General features: G+C 48.9%; 2 protein-coding genes across 5 annotated transcripts in view; one reads left to right on the forward strand and one right to left on the reverse strand.

The window, feature by feature from the left end:
- Positions 1 to 47: 47 nt before the first annotated feature.
- On the forward strand, positions 48 to 8,725 carry KCTD10 (potassium channel tetramerization domain containing 10). Of its 2 annotated transcripts, none has more exons than XM_069870711.1 (7): positions 48 to 197; positions 1,878 to 2,091; positions 5,558 to 5,727; positions 6,201 to 6,287; positions 6,603 to 6,655; positions 7,389 to 7,584; positions 8,157 to 8,725. In XM_069870711.1, the coding sequence occupies exons 1-7, from the start codon at positions 195 to 197 to the stop codon at positions 8,373 to 8,375; spliced, it is 942 nt and encodes a 313-aa protein (XP_069726812.1). In that variant the 5' UTR covers positions 48 to 194; the 3' UTR covers positions 8,376 to 8,725. The 2 variants fall into 2 exon arrangements, with proteins under 2 accessions (XP_069726812.1, XP_069726810.1); XM_069870709.1 differs by having other exon boundaries at positions 88 to 197; positions 6,198 to 6,287.
- A 3,709-nt stretch (positions 8,726 to 12,434) lies between these two features.
- MYO1H (myosin IH) overlaps positions 12,435 to 16,239 on the reverse strand; it is a 30,328-nt gene continuing 26,523 nt past the window's right edge. For all 3 annotated transcript variants that reach the window (XM_069870981.1, XM_069870982.1, XM_069870983.1), the window contains exons 28-32: positions 15,766 to 15,901; positions 14,989 to 15,056; positions 14,508 to 14,605; positions 13,432 to 13,531; positions 12,435 to 12,779 (exon numbers count right to left, since the gene is read on the reverse strand). In XM_069870981.1, the coding sequence (XP_069727082.1) occupies positions 12,756 to 12,779; positions 13,432 to 13,531; positions 14,508 to 14,605; positions 14,989 to 15,056; positions 15,766 to 15,901 (426 nt within the window). In that variant the 3' untranslated portion in view covers positions 12,435 to 12,755. The remainder of the gene's footprint in view (positions 12,780 to 13,431; positions 13,532 to 14,507; positions 14,606 to 14,988; positions 15,057 to 15,765; positions 15,902 to 16,239) is intronic.

The raw sequence follows: 16,239 nt of genomic DNA on the forward strand, positions 1-16,239 counted from the left end.
GCGGATCCGGGCTGAACCGAATCGAACCGCGCCGGAGCGCAGCAGCCCCGCGCGGGCGCCGGGAGGGTTTGGCAGCGCCGGAAGGAGTTTTGTGTGGCGCACTGGGCCGCGCCGGAAGTGACGCTAGGGGGCCGGAAGTGCCCCCGCCCCGGCGCTCCCCCTCGCTCGGTCCGTGGGGCTGCGCGGCGCCGTTCATGGTGAGGGGGGAGCGGGAATGGGGGGCCGGGACCAGCGGGGTGAGGGCGTGAGGCAGGAATTGGGGTGAGGGGGATTGAGGGGGGAGGCAGGTATCGATGTGAGGTGGGATTTGGGGGGGGGGATTGGGGTGAGGAGAGATTGGGGTGGGAGGGGTTGGGGGGTGAGGCAGGATTTGGGATGAGGGGGATTGGGGTGGATTGGGGTGAGGGGGGATATGGTGGGGAAGTGGGGAGAGGCAGGAATTGATGTGAGGTGGGATCTGGGGTGAGGAGGGATCTAGGATGAGGTGGGTGTGGGGTGAGGGGGTGTATGGGGGGGATTGGGGTGAGGCTGGAATTGATGTGAGGTGGGATCTGGGATGAGGTGGGATCTTGGGTGAGGTGGGATATGGGGTGAGAGGGTGTATGGGGGGATTGGGGTGGGGCTGGAATTGGTGAGAGGTGGGTTCTGGGGTGAGGAGGGGTATGGGGGGATTGGGGTGAGGTGGGATCTAGGGTAAGGTGGGATATGGGGTGAGGGGGTGTATGGAGGGGATTGGATGAGGCTGGAATTGATGTGAGGTGGGATCTGGGGTGAGGTGGGATCTAGGGTGGGGTGGGTATGGGATGAGGGGGTGTATGGGGGGGATTGGGATGAGGCTGGAATTGATGAGAGGTGGGATCTGGGATGAGGTGGGATCTGGGGTAAGGGGGTGTATGGGGGGATTGGGGTGAGGCTGGAATTGATGAGAGGTGGGATCTGGGGTGAGGGGGACTAGAAATGAGCCATCCTGCTTCTAGATCGTCATCACAGTCTGGATGCGTAACTGCATTTCTGAGCTACCGTTCAGATCTGCCGTCTGATAGTTCTGCTTTTCACGACAACAGGGCAAAAATCCCTCGCAGCGGGAGGCAGCCAGCGTGCCGCTGGAAGCTGTGGGGCCTGTGTCTGCCTGGGTTGGCAGGGTGTTAATCGCCCCATCCTGTCACGTTGTGAGGCAAAACACTTAACGCAGAGATACAACTTGATTAGGGATTTACTGTTAGCAGCTCTCGGAGCATTTGCGGTGCTAAGCTAAGTTGTTGCTGTTGGAGCCTGTGACCTCGTTAGCTGATTGGAGTCCACTTTGTCTGGGGGCTGCGGGCAGGGGGAGTAGAGGGTGTTAGACATGGGGTTCTGGTGTGCCGAGAAACCTAGGAAACCGGGGATGAGAGTGGGAGGCTGTTGTGTGCTCTCTGTAGAGCCTCACGTGCTTTAAGGAACAAAAGGCTCAAGCAAATTTGTGGATAGTCTGTGTTTTAAGATCCAGGGATCATCTGCTTAGGCTCTTTACTGGGAATTGCCCAGTTACATATAAGTTTATCCATGATGTAAGAGCTTAAGCTTTAGAAGTTGTGAAAGTAATGAACACATTTTTTGTGGGAAAGTACTGGCTTTTGCAGTGTAAAATGCTGCTGAACTTTCGCAGTGTTCCTCACTGGCTGAGTTGTTTTGCATTCTTTGGCTGGTTTATGTCCCTGTCAGGAGGAACATGAAATTAAATGTCTAAAACATTTGAGAACTTTGGAAAGAAGTAGAAAGGAGCAGAGGCTGATGGTGCCCAGCAGATCCATGACTACTTCTGTATAAAATAACCAGCAGTAACATAGAGCTGCATGTCTTGCAAACAGCGAGTCTAACGGGTAACTCCTTGCTTGCAGGAAGAGATGTCGGGAGAAAGTGTGGTGAGCTCAGCGGTGCCGGCGGCTGCGACTCGCACCACCTCCTTCAAAGGGACGAGTCCAAGCTCCAAGTATGTCAAGCTGAACATTGGTGGAGCCCTCTACTACACCACCATGCAGACCCTGACCAAGCAGGACACCATGCTCAAGGCCATGTTCAGTGGCCGAATGGAAGTGCTCACGGACAGCGAAGGTAAGGGCTGGTCTGCGTGCCTCACACTGGCTCCCTTCCTCAGTCAAAACAGGTCAGAAGGGCTGGAGAAAAATTTTAGAGAGTAGAAAGGAACTTGGAATCGTACTCGATGATTTCAAAGGTCTTTTCCAACTGAACAGTGCTATGATAGGACCAGACACTTCTATGTTTTATTAGTGTTAAAACTTATACAGCTGAGAGAAGATGCGGAACAAAAATCACAGATGACTTGAATAGTTGTCTGAACAACAAAAAGGCAGTAAGAAGTCCTGGGGCTCCTGTTTCAGATGGCACAGCTGTCAGGTAGGAACCAGCACCCCAGAAAGGGTGGAGGGAGGTTCTGGAGGAAGGGTCATGAACTAGCTTGTTGAAGACCTCTCCCCTTGCTGCTAAACTTCAGGCAACTCCAGAAGTTTCCTCCCGTTCCTCCCTAAAGCTGCTTTATGTTTCACAAGATTTGATAATTCGAGACTTCTCAAGTCCTTCAATTTGGAGATAGATCAGAAATGCCAAATTAATTTTGGAAACCCACTCTGGAGTGGCCTCAGCGCTTCCTCCAGGCGTCCTGTGCAGGTTCTGCAGGAGTGCAGATACATCGTGTTCTCAAGGCTTGGAGTCCATCTATGTGCAGATGCATATTGCTGGAGAGCAGCTGCCAATCTTGCTGCTAAAATGAGTGGAACTGGGGTTTAATCTGCTAAAATATCATGCTTGAGACATAAAATGGCCAGTCTGCTTTGCTGTGGCTCCCACAGCGTCCGTGTGGGATCATTCCATTTAGCCAGTTTGTGCTTTAGTAGGAATTTGATACTTCCTGTATGTTGTAACTGAGACACTCCCATTGCCGCGGTTGCCGCGGTTCTTGCTTTATCTCCCCTCGCCTGGCGTGATGCTGGAAGCTGGGACAATGGCATTGGAGCTGTTAAAGGAAACTCTCTTTATCTGAAATTCTTCAAAATGCTGCTGATTGGTCACACCCAAAACCTAACACAAACCAAAGTGTTTCTTAGGACAAGAAGCCAGACTTGCTGAGAAACAGGAAGGATTGAAGTTTTTAGTCTGTGGAATGCGTCACGTGGGGTCTTCCTCTTTGCTCAGGTGCATTCTTCTGACCCCAGTGCCATCTCCCCGGCTCCTTCACAAAGCTCAACAATTACAACATGCTGCTTGCTGGGTGGCAGGAGGAAGGACCAGAGTTCTCTGGCAATGGGTGCCAGATGATTATCTTCAGCTTAGGAATTGTTCATGAGCTGTAGCAAATCGGCATATTTTGAAAATGGTATTTTTATGGTAATGAGCAGATGGAAGGATGTGAGTTTTCCAGGTGCATCCATCTGTTTACAATTTCCTTTTCAGCACTCTGTTTTTTCTCTCCCTGTTCTCCCCTGCTGTTAACCAGTCGATTGAGGTGTGTTTCATTCTACTGCTAGGATGACTGTTGACATCAGGCAGTCTCCAGTGCCAGGCTACTATTTCATCTGTCAAGGCTCGGCCAGAGATGCAGTCTGATTTGGTTTGAGCCTTTGGATGCCATCCCTGAGACTTCTTGTAAAACAAAAGATTCATTTCCTAAAAGTCTACTGCGTGTACATGCAGTTCATGGTTTATCTATTCATAGAATCATAGAATATCGTTTGGTTGGAAAAGATCTTTGAGATCATCAAGTCCAACGTAGCTGTCCGCTACTAAACGATCCTATCTCAGTAAGCAGATAACAGGGTGTTTTTGTAACATTGCAGTTGAAAAATGGCTTTAAATTACTCTAGCTGAAACCCACTTCTCAGGCTCTGCGCAGCCGTGACTGAGTGGCAGCAGGGTCGTTTTCCTGTGAGTCATCTCGTTTTGGCTGCGCACTTGGCTGTTTGGTTGAAACAGAAGGGGTTATGAAAGCTGTTTTAGCAGTCACTTGTATTTTGCAATGCTGCTTGAAATATTTTCTCATCTCCCCTCCACGTGAAAGTGAGCAATTTCTGCTTTGGTTTCACCATCTGTAAACATAAAGCTGCAGCAGATCTTTACAGCCATTCCCTAATCACAGCAGAGATGATAACAAAGAATTTGGAGCATCATGATTCTGCTCTCGGCCTGCCCTTCACCTCCCTGTGTGTTGGTGTGCTCTGGGAAACACTGTCACAGCTGCCTCTGTGGAATTTGGATGTCCTTGTTTATTGCCATTGTACTCCCTCTTATTTTTAAAATGGGAGCTCTCTCTGCACTGACAAATAGGCTTTTTTCTGCTCTGCTCGGGTAGGTATCCTGTGCTCATTAGCCTGGATCAGTCTTTTGTACTTTGATTTTTCTGTCTGCAGTTCTCTTGCCTCCAGCTTTCTCGATTGTTATTACAGTCTGTACAATTACAATTGCGAGTACACGTTGTGTTTTATGTAGACAGCAGGGTAACGAGGGAGATGGAAAGCCTGTAGTAAACGGTTGGAGAGTGTCTCACTTTGCCACAGAACAGCATGAAAGGATTGTGCTCACTTTCCAAATTGAACCAAATGTTCAGACTTTACTAGTAATTCCATTCATGCAGAACATACAGGGTCTGCTTTAACCTACTTTCCTTATTTGTCCAAAATATGACTCCTTCCCCACAAGCGTTTCCTCACTGCATTCCTGAGCTGCAGCCTCTAAGAGTGGCCATCTGTTCGTTTATGGAAACTCAAGCCTCGACATTGCCTAATAATTCTCTAGGTCCGGCCTGATTCAGGCAACAGAGCAGCAACGAGAGGTGAAGTGCAGATCCCTTGAAAGCATTTCAGCTGTAGCTTCCTTTGCTTTGTGCCGTGGTCGGTACGCAGCAGCGCTGGTGAGCTCCAGAGTAGGGGCTGTATGTTACACGCCGTCGCACCACGTCTTTCTGCAATTTAAGGCATTGTGCTCATAACCGCTTTGTTCTTCTTTGGGAACATAAAGACTGAAACAGTGTTTGCCACGACACTGCTAATGTCTGTGCTGCCTTTCTTTTGCTGACCTTTTTGCGCATCTGCTGGAGATGGTGGATCACAACGGGTCCCTTTATTGTGCTCAGGTGCAACAGCCTTTTGCTGGTTGGCCCTAGTGAGCTGTCTGTAAGAAATGGCCACACGTATCTGTAACAGGGCCCTAAGGTAGAAGACAAGAAAATAACAACAGTGTGTGAGGGTTCATGAGTAAAAGAACAAAGCTGGTTAGTTTGGGAAGTATTCAATTCCTCTGTTTCAGTTAATCGTTTGTCAGTAACTGGGGAACTGTTAGAAACAAGTGAGCTTCCTGCCCTGCTCCCACATACTCTGCACTTAAAACGCAGGAGGAGACAATAAATTCCCTGTGCTTTCTGCTCGTCTGCTTGCCAGCTCAAGCAAGGAACTGGAGTTGGTCTCTCCAAGCAGGAACCTGCTTGTTGCAGCAGTCCCAGGCCAGCGTCGACACCTTTCATCACATTTGCCTCTGCTTCTGCTGTACCCTGGTCGTCTTCTGTCCCTAGGCTGGATCCTGATCGACCGCTGCGGAAAACATTTTGGGACAATACTGAACTACCTGCGCGATGGGGCTGTGCCGCTCCCCGAGAGCCGCAGGGAGATAGAAGAGTTGCTGGCTGAAGCAAAGTACTACCTGGTCCAGGGGCTGGTGGATGAGTGCCAGGCAGCCTTGCAGGTAGGTTGCAGAGCTAAGGAGGAGCTGAGTTGCTCTGGTTGCAGTGTGGGGTCAAGAAGAGGAGGCTGTACTGAGTGGGAAGCAGCATGTGGGCAGAGCAAGATTCTCTGCTGCTCTCCACTTGGTGCCTTTTTGAGGCTGGGATGAATTTGAAATACTTTGTGCCGTTGATATGCTGTGTTTTGAAGCCAGATGCCAGATGCTGCCATTTAAATAAGTACATAACATTCAGTGCCTGTGTTTGCAAAGCGGGAGAGAGTAGAAATGAACATCTCGGGTGGTCCCAAAGGAATGCTGCCTGGTAGCTGGAGTGCCAGCCTGGTTCAGAGCACAGACTGGACACAGCCACGCAGGGATGACAGATTGCACGCTGAGCTTGTATCAGAGCAGAATATGCAGGACCTTCCCAGTTAATATGAGTGTGTCCTAAGGCCTATTTACATTCAGCTGCTGTTTGATTCTTGTTTCAGCAGAACAAAGATGCATATGAACCCTTCTGCAAGGTACCAGTCATCACGTCTTCCAAAGAGGAGCAGAAACTCATAGCTACTTCTAACAAGGTGAGAGAGGCCGGGCTGTGCAGTGGCATGAGAGGATGCTGCCCTGTCCCTGGCTTGTGTGGGCTTGTGGCAGGTAGAGGGGAGGATGCTGGTGATAAGGATGAGCTTTGGCACAAAGGCAGAGTGGGTGAGTACGGATCACAATCAAGTCACAGAAGGGTCAGAAGGGGTTGCAGCCCTGTTGCCAACCTGTGCATGACAGTTTTGCAGCAGCAACAGTAACAACAACTTGGGCCTGATGGTGTTGCAGCTTCTCTGCTGTGGGGGTCTCTTACTGCACTTCCCGTAATTGATCCATGGTTTGTTTTTTTACAGCCAGCAGTGAAGTTGCTATATAACAGGAGCAACAACAAATATTCCTACACCAGGTAAATGACTTCAGCTTGGACTTCTTTGAAGTTTTTCATAGACTAAAATCCACGATTAGCATTTGCTTTTTGTTCACTCGGAACCAGTGACAGATCGGTGTTGGCACGCGCTCAGCTTTTTCCAAATGAATTTCAGGCTTTAGTCAGAAGGGAGCCTGCTGTCATCAGTGGAAGGGTAAGCGCGTGCTGTTCCGCTGCCAGAGGAGTTCCTCTAACACTGAGGTGCAGCTGGCCGAGGCTCCTGGCCAGCTGCTGGCCTGCATTCCCAATGGGAATGCACATTAGTTGAATACTGGAAGCCTTCCATGGTGCAGTGTTCTCAATAAGTTTTGAAATCATCCAGTCTGGAACCTTGTTCCCTTCCCTTATGTCTGGGTGTGTTTCATGGCACAATGCTGTTTCCATCAGCTGGTGCTGAGCTTCATCTTAGGAATAGTTTCATTTGAGTAGATAGAATTCTATACACAAATGAGATGGCATTGGTCACTATTAATCACAGTGCTGTTGATGTCGTATTACTGCTTCTTCAGTAGCAGTTTTTCCTGCTTTTACTAGTCAAATGAGTTACCCACTGCAGTCCTGGATGCCAGCTGTAAACCTGCCTTGGCAGAGCACAGTAAGTCGAAGGAATCTGGGTGTACGGGCCTGCAGATGCTCACTGCCTGAACCCTCTTCTCTTCCGTGCATTGTCTGAGTTCCTTGTGTGACTGCTGCCTCCCTGCGTCTCTCACAGCAACTCTGACGACAACATGCTGAAGAACATCGAGCTGTTCGATAAGCTGTCCTTGAGGTTCAATGGGAGAGTGCTCTTTATAAAAGATGTGATTGGAGATGAGATCTGCTGCTGGTCTTTTTACGGGCAGGGGCGGAAGATTGCCGAAGTCTGTTGCACTTCCATTGTTTACGCTACTGAGAAAAAACAGACAAAGGTAGGAGTAAACCCCTAAAGGCCTCCTGCAACAGGCCCTGCGCCTGTCAGAGTGGCATCCTGACATCTGTTCCATTTTGAACATTTCTTTCATTGTTTAGCATCTCTATAGAATAATCAATGCCGTTCAAAGTGAGAGCAGCTCATCTTGTTGGTTCGTTAGGGCGGGGATGGCTTGGCTGTGGCACTTGACACAAGGCAGTTGGGGTGTTCCATAATGCAAGTTCAGCCCAGTTGTTTATTTTTAAACAAACTTGCTCACTTAACCAAGTTTGTTTGACATCCCTGTGTAAAGACAGATCCTGGTGAACGATGCCTTCCCCCTGTCTTCTTACCTTTCCCAAGAGAAGTCTGAGTCTGTCATCCAGGCAATCAGCTCTGGGAAAAAAGCCTGATTGCTGGGTCTTAAAAGCTGGAAGTAAATAATAGACCAGAAACAGTTGTGCAGGCGAGAATTTTCATGGCTAGAATGTGATTAAGAAATTTTAAAGCCAGAATGGTATCAGGAATTCCAGTGAGGTAACCAGTGGCTGACAGTGGTCGAGAGTGACCCTGTTTCTGTTGTGTGGGCAGGTGGAGTTCCCAGAAGCCCGTATTTATGAGGAGACACTGAACATTCTGCTGTATGAGTCCCAGGATGGGAGAGGACCTGACAACGCGCTCTTGGAAGCCACAGGAGGGGCAGCTGGCCGCTCCCATCACTTAGAAGAAGATGAGGAGCGAGAGCGCATTGAACGCGTGCGAAGAATCCATATTAAACGTCCGGATGACAGGGCCCATCTGCATCAGTGAGCTGAGCGAGAGCTGCAGGCTGCGCGGCTCTGTCGAGAGGGTGCTGCCCTTCGCCTGATCGATGACCTGCAGCAGGGGACCAGGCGGTTTCACTTCTGTTCGGCAAAGTCTGTACATTACGTTTTGTAACAAACTAGATTACTTGGGGTATTTAAATGTAGTAGTTCTAGGACAAGAATAAATAAGGTTACTGGGCATGCGACAGGCACTGTAAGGACCTATTGAGCAGCTGGAGAAATGCCCTGAATTTTTGGCACTCGTCTTTGCTGTTTTGTGGCTAGAGAGGAGGAGGGCTGGCTTCCTTTGGCTTTAGTAATTATCCTGCACTTTAAAAAACAAACAAACAAACACAAGGTCTGTCGGCCCTGTACCTTCCCTCCAGGCACTCAGTGTCCCTGTCTCCTCCTAGGCAGAAATGCAGTGATCCAAACTTACCAGAGCTCTCACCAAGATCCTTTGCTCCCAAGCTTGTAGGTGATAGGCTTGGTAGCTCAGGAGTGTCTTGGCGTGACTCTAGGCAAGTGACTCGTGCTGACCAGATTCCTGTAGTGCTGGGGGTCAGAGGGAGCCCTCTTGGAGTGGTGGGAGGGAGCAGGGAGAGCTGCTTGGGCTCAGCTCGCTGGGTGGCTGCTTGTGGCTCCCTACAGCTCTCGAGACCTGCTCCTTGAAGGGTTTGGTTGGAGCTTCTACAGCACTGAACTGTAGAGACCCACTCCTGCTTTATCCATGCAATTCAAGGATGGGAGATGTTAGAATTCCTCTAAAATGAAGATCGGGAGCAAATTGTACGTGATGATTGCTTTTGCTTAGGGTGGTGTCGCTACCAGTTAGCGCTTAGAACTTCTGCCTGACGCTGGATCTTGGCTAGGAAGTTTATTTCCCTCCAGTCGCAGGTCAGTAAGTCGTGCTTTCTTTCCTACGGGTAAAGTAGTAGCTGTCCTAGATTGAAATGCTCCATGCCAGCCTAGTGCTGGTAGGAGGCCAGCAACTGTAGTTCAGTCCTGTAACTGATACAGGAGCATTGTCTTGCTTTGAGTGAGGGCAACGCAAGCACCATGGGGAAGAGGAGTAGCGGGTGGCTCAGAGGCAGTTATTCCTTGTTTGACTTTATCCTGAGCATATTCCAAGTCTTTTCAGAAGCAGCAGCTGTGTGTGAAAGGGCAGAGCTGAAATGTTGCGTAGGGAAGGCCTATGCAGTCTAGGTTTCTAGGAGTACTTTTCTATTATAAATGAATGTTACCTACCTCCTCGTCTCTTGTTGCCTGTTGTGGAGTCAAGTAACAGAGTGGAAGATTGTCTGTTATTCAATAGGACCAAACGCTCAAGGATAATGAGTGGAAACACAGCTGTAATGGTTAATGTAACAAATCTTGAGAGGGAGAGAAACCCAATGTAGGAAGTCTTAAACTTGCAGTCAGGCTGGCAGCTTGGCAGACACGAGTGTACTTTGGCCCATTCTGGAGTCGTTTTGACCCTTCATGAAGACTATCTAGCGCTGGCCAGAGTAGCTGAACACTTCAGACAGAGCAGCAGCTCCACGTTCCAGTTACTCAGTAGTGAGGTGGTTCTTTGTTTTTGCCCGGCTCCCTGCTGCAAGGATTCCTGCTCAGGGCTGCTAAGGGCACGTTAACATTTTGAAAACCAAAGGTGGTGTCAGGATCACCAGCTACATTATTCCCATGCTTCTGTCTCAAACAGCAGTTCCATCCCAAACCAGCTCTAGCTTATCTGTAGAGGCTAAAATAAAGCATTAGGTCTTTGCTCAGTGTTGGATCATCAAGCTATAAAGGTTTCAAAGTTAGGCTGAGGTCATCTTTCCAGTAACCAAAGACTTTTCTGTCTATAACTTGTACCTCTCTCCTCTCTTTCTTCTTCAGCTACTGATTTATAAGCAAAGCTCAGCAGTAAACAGCTCTATCAGTTATACTGTAGTTCGGCAGCCACAGCTACATCCTGCTAGTTCTGGGCTTCTATTTTAAGCTGTACTTACATGGATTTGTAACACTTTGGCTTTGTGGAAGTCCATAGTGCAAATTGCTGTTGTGAAGGACCCAGTGCCTCTCCCTTCTTACCTTCCTGATGTGATAAGCTGGGGAGCATGGAAGGAAAGTCCTCCAAATAGTTCTGTTTCTCCAGTTCTCTGTACTTGGACAGCTACAGGCACCTTACTGCACTGTTTATGGGTTTCTGAGTGTCTGTGCCAGACCTGCTGCCCTCAAAGGGGTCTGGACTCTGCGCTGTTAAAGCTGCTCTGTCTGACCCCCGTGTCCGCTCCTGCCGGCCCCCAGCGCGTGGAAACACCAGCACAATTACTGGAGAACAGGCTGATAGTCCCAGAGCAAACCCTGTTTGCTTAGTGAGCTCGCTCTCTCCTGTGAGAGAGGAAGGCCAAGCCACCTTCATCCTCACCTGCACTGAACCAGCTGCTTTCCCCACACGGTGCAGGGGAGACTCCAGCCGCCCTGCACCCCCTGCTCAGCCACAACCCAGCTCCGTCCTGCGGGGGGAGAGCAGGTTCAGCTCCAGGAGGGGCAGGTGTCGACTCCAGTGCTAAACACCCGACAGGTCACATCTCTGTGATTAACTTCGCTGTAAATAAATTAACTGGCTTCAGCATTTCCTTTTTTCAGGTTTTGCCAATTAAGTTCTTATAAACCAGGGGATGATTATTTTTAATCTTTGTACAGCGGTTTACACAGGCGTTGGCCTACAAGTCACTCCAGGAGAGTTTCAGTTTTGTTCATGCATTGCTGGGCAGACTCTGCCTTAACACACTCCTGACTTAACCCTCTGCGTGCTGTGGTTGTGCGGTAGAGATGTGCTGCTGTCCTGGGTTAGACCGTCCTTTACCTACTGGCCCCTTGTCCTTGGCCTGCGGCGAGACGCTTAGTTAATGCCATTGCACAAATGCTCTCAGCTCTTGAGCCTTTTCACTGTAAATGGTTTTGCCTCTACAGCTTTCGTGTGCTGATGGGGGGACAGGGCAGCTGTCCTGGGCACAAGCAGCTCTTTAGATTATCTGGTGTTAATGGGGAGTGCAGACCTGTCTGCTTTAATTCTCCAGCACCCTGAAGCAGGCAGTGAGAGTGACAGAATAGCAGAGTAGAGCTGAGTAAAATCTTACCTGTTCGAGTGATTTGGTCCATCAGCGAGATGCAGAAAAGCCAGATTACAATCTGCAGCTTGGAATACAGTGCGGGCTGCACAGCAGAGCGACCACCAGGCCCTGGCTTAGAGCTCCATGACAGGGTGTTCAGTGGCACTGAGACAGCTGCTCCTGTTTCCACAAGGCAGGTTTTGGATCCCACCCTGCAGGACATCACCTGGTTAGGGCTCTTAGAGGAGGCTCCAAGCTCCACTCTTACCTTTGAGCAAAGGGTAGGTGGAACCTTCCAGTCTTAATAGAGTTGTTCCGTTTCATGGACAATACGAGCAAACTCATCTGTCCTGTACAATCATTCCCTCCCACTTCGTACTTGTGTACACAAAAAAAATGCTTAAGCTGGATTTCAGTGTATGGTTGATGTTTGCAATATGTACTTTTTTTTTAAAAATATAACACAATAAATTAGAAGATATTTCATATTTACATGGGAGTTGCTTTATTACTTGTTTGAAGCGTGCTGTCCTTGTCTGTGTAGCTGGAAGGAGCTTTCAGGAAGGAATTCCAGCCCTCATCCTCCCCCCAGTTATTGGTTTTACCTTCTAGTGCTGCTCACAGCAGAGGCACCAGTGACCTGGCTCTCAGGATTTAAGGGCAGCAAGGCGAGGATCTCCAGGCTCTGGTTTCAGCCCAGCCAAAGCAAGCAGGAGCTACTCACATTTGCCTCAACATGAGGCAGCAGAGGAAGCGCTGTGAACACAGAGCGTGGCAGTACAGCTACAGCTTCCAGCCAGGAAAGACTAGAGGGACTTTCTATTTTCCACCCCCTCCCCTTGTAGCTGCCCCCATATCCCTCAAGGGACCAGCAATGCCTACCACACCGAGCAGTCTCAGACTCAAAAGTACTCAAAGTACAGCTTGAGAGGCCTTTTTGCTTCTCTCTTAATCCTTCCTGACTGGTCAAAGCTCTCAGCTCTTACTGAGTTCACAGACACAGGCATTTTACACGTGGAACTGCAAGTTGTGGTTTAAACATTTCCCTGTGACTATACATCTGTGCTCACTGGAATGTTACAGCAACATAATGGAATTTATTTAGCTATAGTTGAAGAGCTTTAAGCTTTAAAAAAAGAGCCTAAAAGATGCAAGCAAATTCTCAAATCACAGCAGCCCTATGGCATCAAAGATTCCAGGGGAGGTGCAAGTGCTGGTCTCATCCTGCAGGCTCCGTCCTGTTCCGTGCCAAGACAGTGACCAGGAACAGGAACTGCTTCTCATCAAGATTTTCCCTGGGCTGCCACCTGGGACAAGAAAAGGAAAGAGTCATTAAATTGGGTACACAGGTTGTCCTTGAGGTGTCTGCCTGTGGGAAGAGAGGCGATGGTGTTTCTGTTTAACAACTGGCACATGGAGATAACTCCCTTCGTCCCTGGGGACTGCAAAGACAGCCCCCCAGTGCCCCAGGCTATTGCACCTCAGCACTAATTCTTCCTTGAAGCTGTTGGCTAACAGTACCAAACACACAAATGCTTTTTGAGTGACAAGAAATGCTTTCCCTCCATCCCCCAACCCACTTCAGAAATAACTTGGCTGAAGGAGGCAGCAAGAGGACTCAGGTGATGTTTTCTCCCTCATTTTGCAGGTGCACATTGAATTTGGGCTCAGGTTGAACTCTCTAAAGGACCAAGTCAGGAGATGACCTTGCTCCTGCCCCTGTGATTGAGAGCACAAACCACAATTCGTGTGCAAGGTGCGCAGCCGCAACTTCCAACATAGCGATGACCTGTTAGGTGTTTTCCTTTGTAGAGAGATACATTGTGCACCTCTCTGCGCTGTAGGAGGAATCGAGCCATCCTGAACTCACACAAAGGGCCCTTCCTAGAGTTTAGCTGTGCTCTCTACGTCAAAAATGAAAGCACAAGTCATATTCCCAGGGCTTAGATGAGACCTTACCACCGTTAGCTGTCCATTTTTGGCTTTGAAGACCTGAGGCTCCTGCCCAACGGTAAACACCATCGTCCCTTCCTTCCCAGAGCCGATGCGAAACTGAAGGCTGCAAAAGCAGACAGAATTACCCATTAGATGCTTTCCTCGCAATAGGCTTTACTCTAAACCCCCTTTATTTCTGTTCCCTCGGCAAATCTCATTAGATTAGAAGATCAGAGCCCTCCAGCTTAGGTAAATTTCCTAAACAATTGCATTATCCTACACAGCCCAGAAGGGTTTGATGAATGGAGTGTGCCTGCCTGATCCAGGCATTTGAATTTTCCTGGTGCAATTAGGCACTAGAAGATGAGCAGATCTGACCTGGAGAAAACCACTGAACGTGCAGAATCTAATTACGGCTGAAATGCAAAAGGCCAGAGAGAAAAGCCGGAGCAGAAGTACAGGTTTCATGTGTCAGATTCAATTCACACTGAGATTTGAGAGACAGACTGCATCCACCTGCCATTAGCACAGTGGCATGACCAAAGGTTCCTGTGCTCAGCAAACACATTTCAGGGCCTCCTCAGTCTCTTAGGAAGAGGAAGGCTTATCCTGAAGTGACCCCAGGCTCAGGCCAGCAGGCTTTCCACAGAGCCGGCGCTAATGAGATCCCTCGTGAAGCCACTAAACCTCATGCCCAGGCCACATCAACAAAAGCCTGAAAACAGTTCAGTCACCTCTAAACACATTTGGGTTTTAGGCAGACGGGTCATGAGCAGCTCAGAGCAGAGCAGCACCTCTAGCGAGGTGCCACCACCAGCCATCAGGGAAGGGAACTTCATTTACGTGAGTTATAATAGTGGTTGTAATGATTTTTACTATATTTTCTTGTTCCAGTACCACCCATCTTGTTTCCCTGTGCCTTTGCAAGGGAGCCACAAACCCAGCTATGTTACTGCAACAGACCCGGTCAGCTTAGGGCACTGAGGGGGTGGTGATGTCAATAATTCTGACCTAAGTAGTCCAGGCCTAAAAGATTTCAAAGCACGTTCCTCTATAAAATCCAGCCTGCACGATACCACCCACGCAACGGCCTTCCTTACCTTCCCTGAACAACCTTAACGAGGTTTTGCTTGTTGGCCAGCATGCAGAGTTTAGTGACCGTCTCAAAGATATGTTCACACTGAAGTATCGCATCACCCTGGAGAGAAAAAGCAGAGGCATAAAGTCACGTGGCATCGCCCCAGCACGAAAGCCTCATGGTCACTGTGCATTCAGAAACAGTGGCTGCTGTGCAGAAGCGACTGGTAACAACATAGGGATTGCAACGGTCACATACAGGTTTGGTTTATTAAACTCCCTTTCCAGGGACGAGGTAGGATTTATAGCAACTTTGGCTCTAAAAGAAGGAAAGGGAAAGCTTTCATGGAGAGACAGCAAGAATGTCAACGTCTGGCTGGTTACAGAATAAGGAAAAATGGGTAATTGTGTAATCCTAGGATTTCATTAAAATATATTGGAGGTGTCATTACAAGACCTTGCTTCTAGCCACAAGCTCCCAGCAGCTACGTTGCAATCTCTTACCTTCTGTTTGTTGTCCTCAGGGACATGAATGACCAAAATCCCATCGCTCAGGTTACTGGTGGAAACACCTGCAAAGGAAATCCCAGAATTAGAGGAAAAGCTGCCAAAGACAGCTCCACATCACCATCACCACCACCCTCCTAGCATCACCACCACCCTCCTGTAGCGACTCCAGCCCTGCCTTGTTCACAGAGGAAGTCACATTCCCCAAAAGGGGCTCTGTACTTACTAGGGGTGAAGAAAGAACATCCCTCTGGTGAGAGCAAAGTGCAACAAAGCTGCTGCTTTGAAGAATTAATCTCAGTTTCCAAAACTCCTTCTGGAGATCTCTTTAGCTGTCAGCTACTTGTCCATAATGCATTTCCAACACTGGGTACTGAAACACATTAGCTGTTTGATCCATTCCTCCCTGTGCTACCTTTGTTTTGGTAAGAGAGGAGGTAGAAAGCATATATGCTCCCCCTGGGCTGTAGTTCAGACAGTAGCAGATTAAAAACACCTACTATATGGCATAGGAAAATTGTTTTGCTGGTTTTCATCCCCTCTATTTCAGCAGAAAGTGATGTCCTCTTGCATTAAAATGCTGTGTCCTCTTACTCATCGTTTATATTTCAAGGACCTGCATGCTGACGTGCAGACCCTTTATCCACCCCCCAGGAAAGCGTGTTCTCAGGTTGATCATTGCTTCGAACATCTTTGAAAGTCCACGTTTCAGAAGTTCGTCTTCCCCAGGGTCACTGGCAGAAAGGGATGTCCCACACCAACTTCCACCCTTACCTTTCAGAGTGGCGTAGTCTATTTTCTGCTTGATCTTGGCCATTTCCACCACGTACGCCGAGGACTGGGTCAGAACGAGTAGCCGGTCTCGTGCTTTGAACCCATTCCTGTCATATTTTATCACGGGAGTCACATACTGAAAACAACGAGTTGGTATCAGCGTTTTTGGCTCCTGCAGGGCCCTGCACTGGAAGCAGCTCAGCGAGGAGCAGCGCTGCACTGTGGAGCTGCAGATCCCAGCTCCCACCGGCTCCTGCCAGCTTCTGCTTGGAACCATCTGGGTTCTTGGGAATTCAGGTGGCAGAACTGTGCTTTCACAAAGATGGTTTACCTGTGCCCTCTATGCCATAACCATGGGAAGTGCAGTGCACACACCTGCTCTGCTCCTGCCCGTTACAGCCCAAACAGGGTTCGTGATGCTTTTTAAGCTTTTCATTAAAAATAATCTAATATAACTTTTCGTCTAGGTGCATT

This window comes from Phaenicophaeus curvirostris, chromosome 17 (assembly GCF_032191515.1).
Source record: "Phaenicophaeus curvirostris isolate KB17595 chromosome 17, BPBGC_Pcur_1.0, whole genome shotgun sequence".
In the NCBI taxonomy this organism is placed as follows: Eukaryota; Metazoa; Chordata; class Aves; order Cuculiformes; family Cuculidae; genus Phaenicophaeus; species Phaenicophaeus curvirostris.

What these genes read in the sequence shown, in the direction of transcription:
- KCTD10 (XM_069870709.1), top strand. An exon ending in AGTGCTCACGGACAGCGAAG is followed by an intron (nt 2,092 to 5,557) that starts GTAAGGGCTGGT and finishes TTCTGTCCCTAG; the next exon opens with GCTGGATCCTGATCGACCGC. An exon ending in AGTGCCAGGCAGCCTTGCAG is followed by an intron (nt 5,728 to 6,197) that starts GTAGGTTGCAGA and finishes TTCTTGTTTCAG; the next exon opens with CAGAACAAAGATGCATATGA.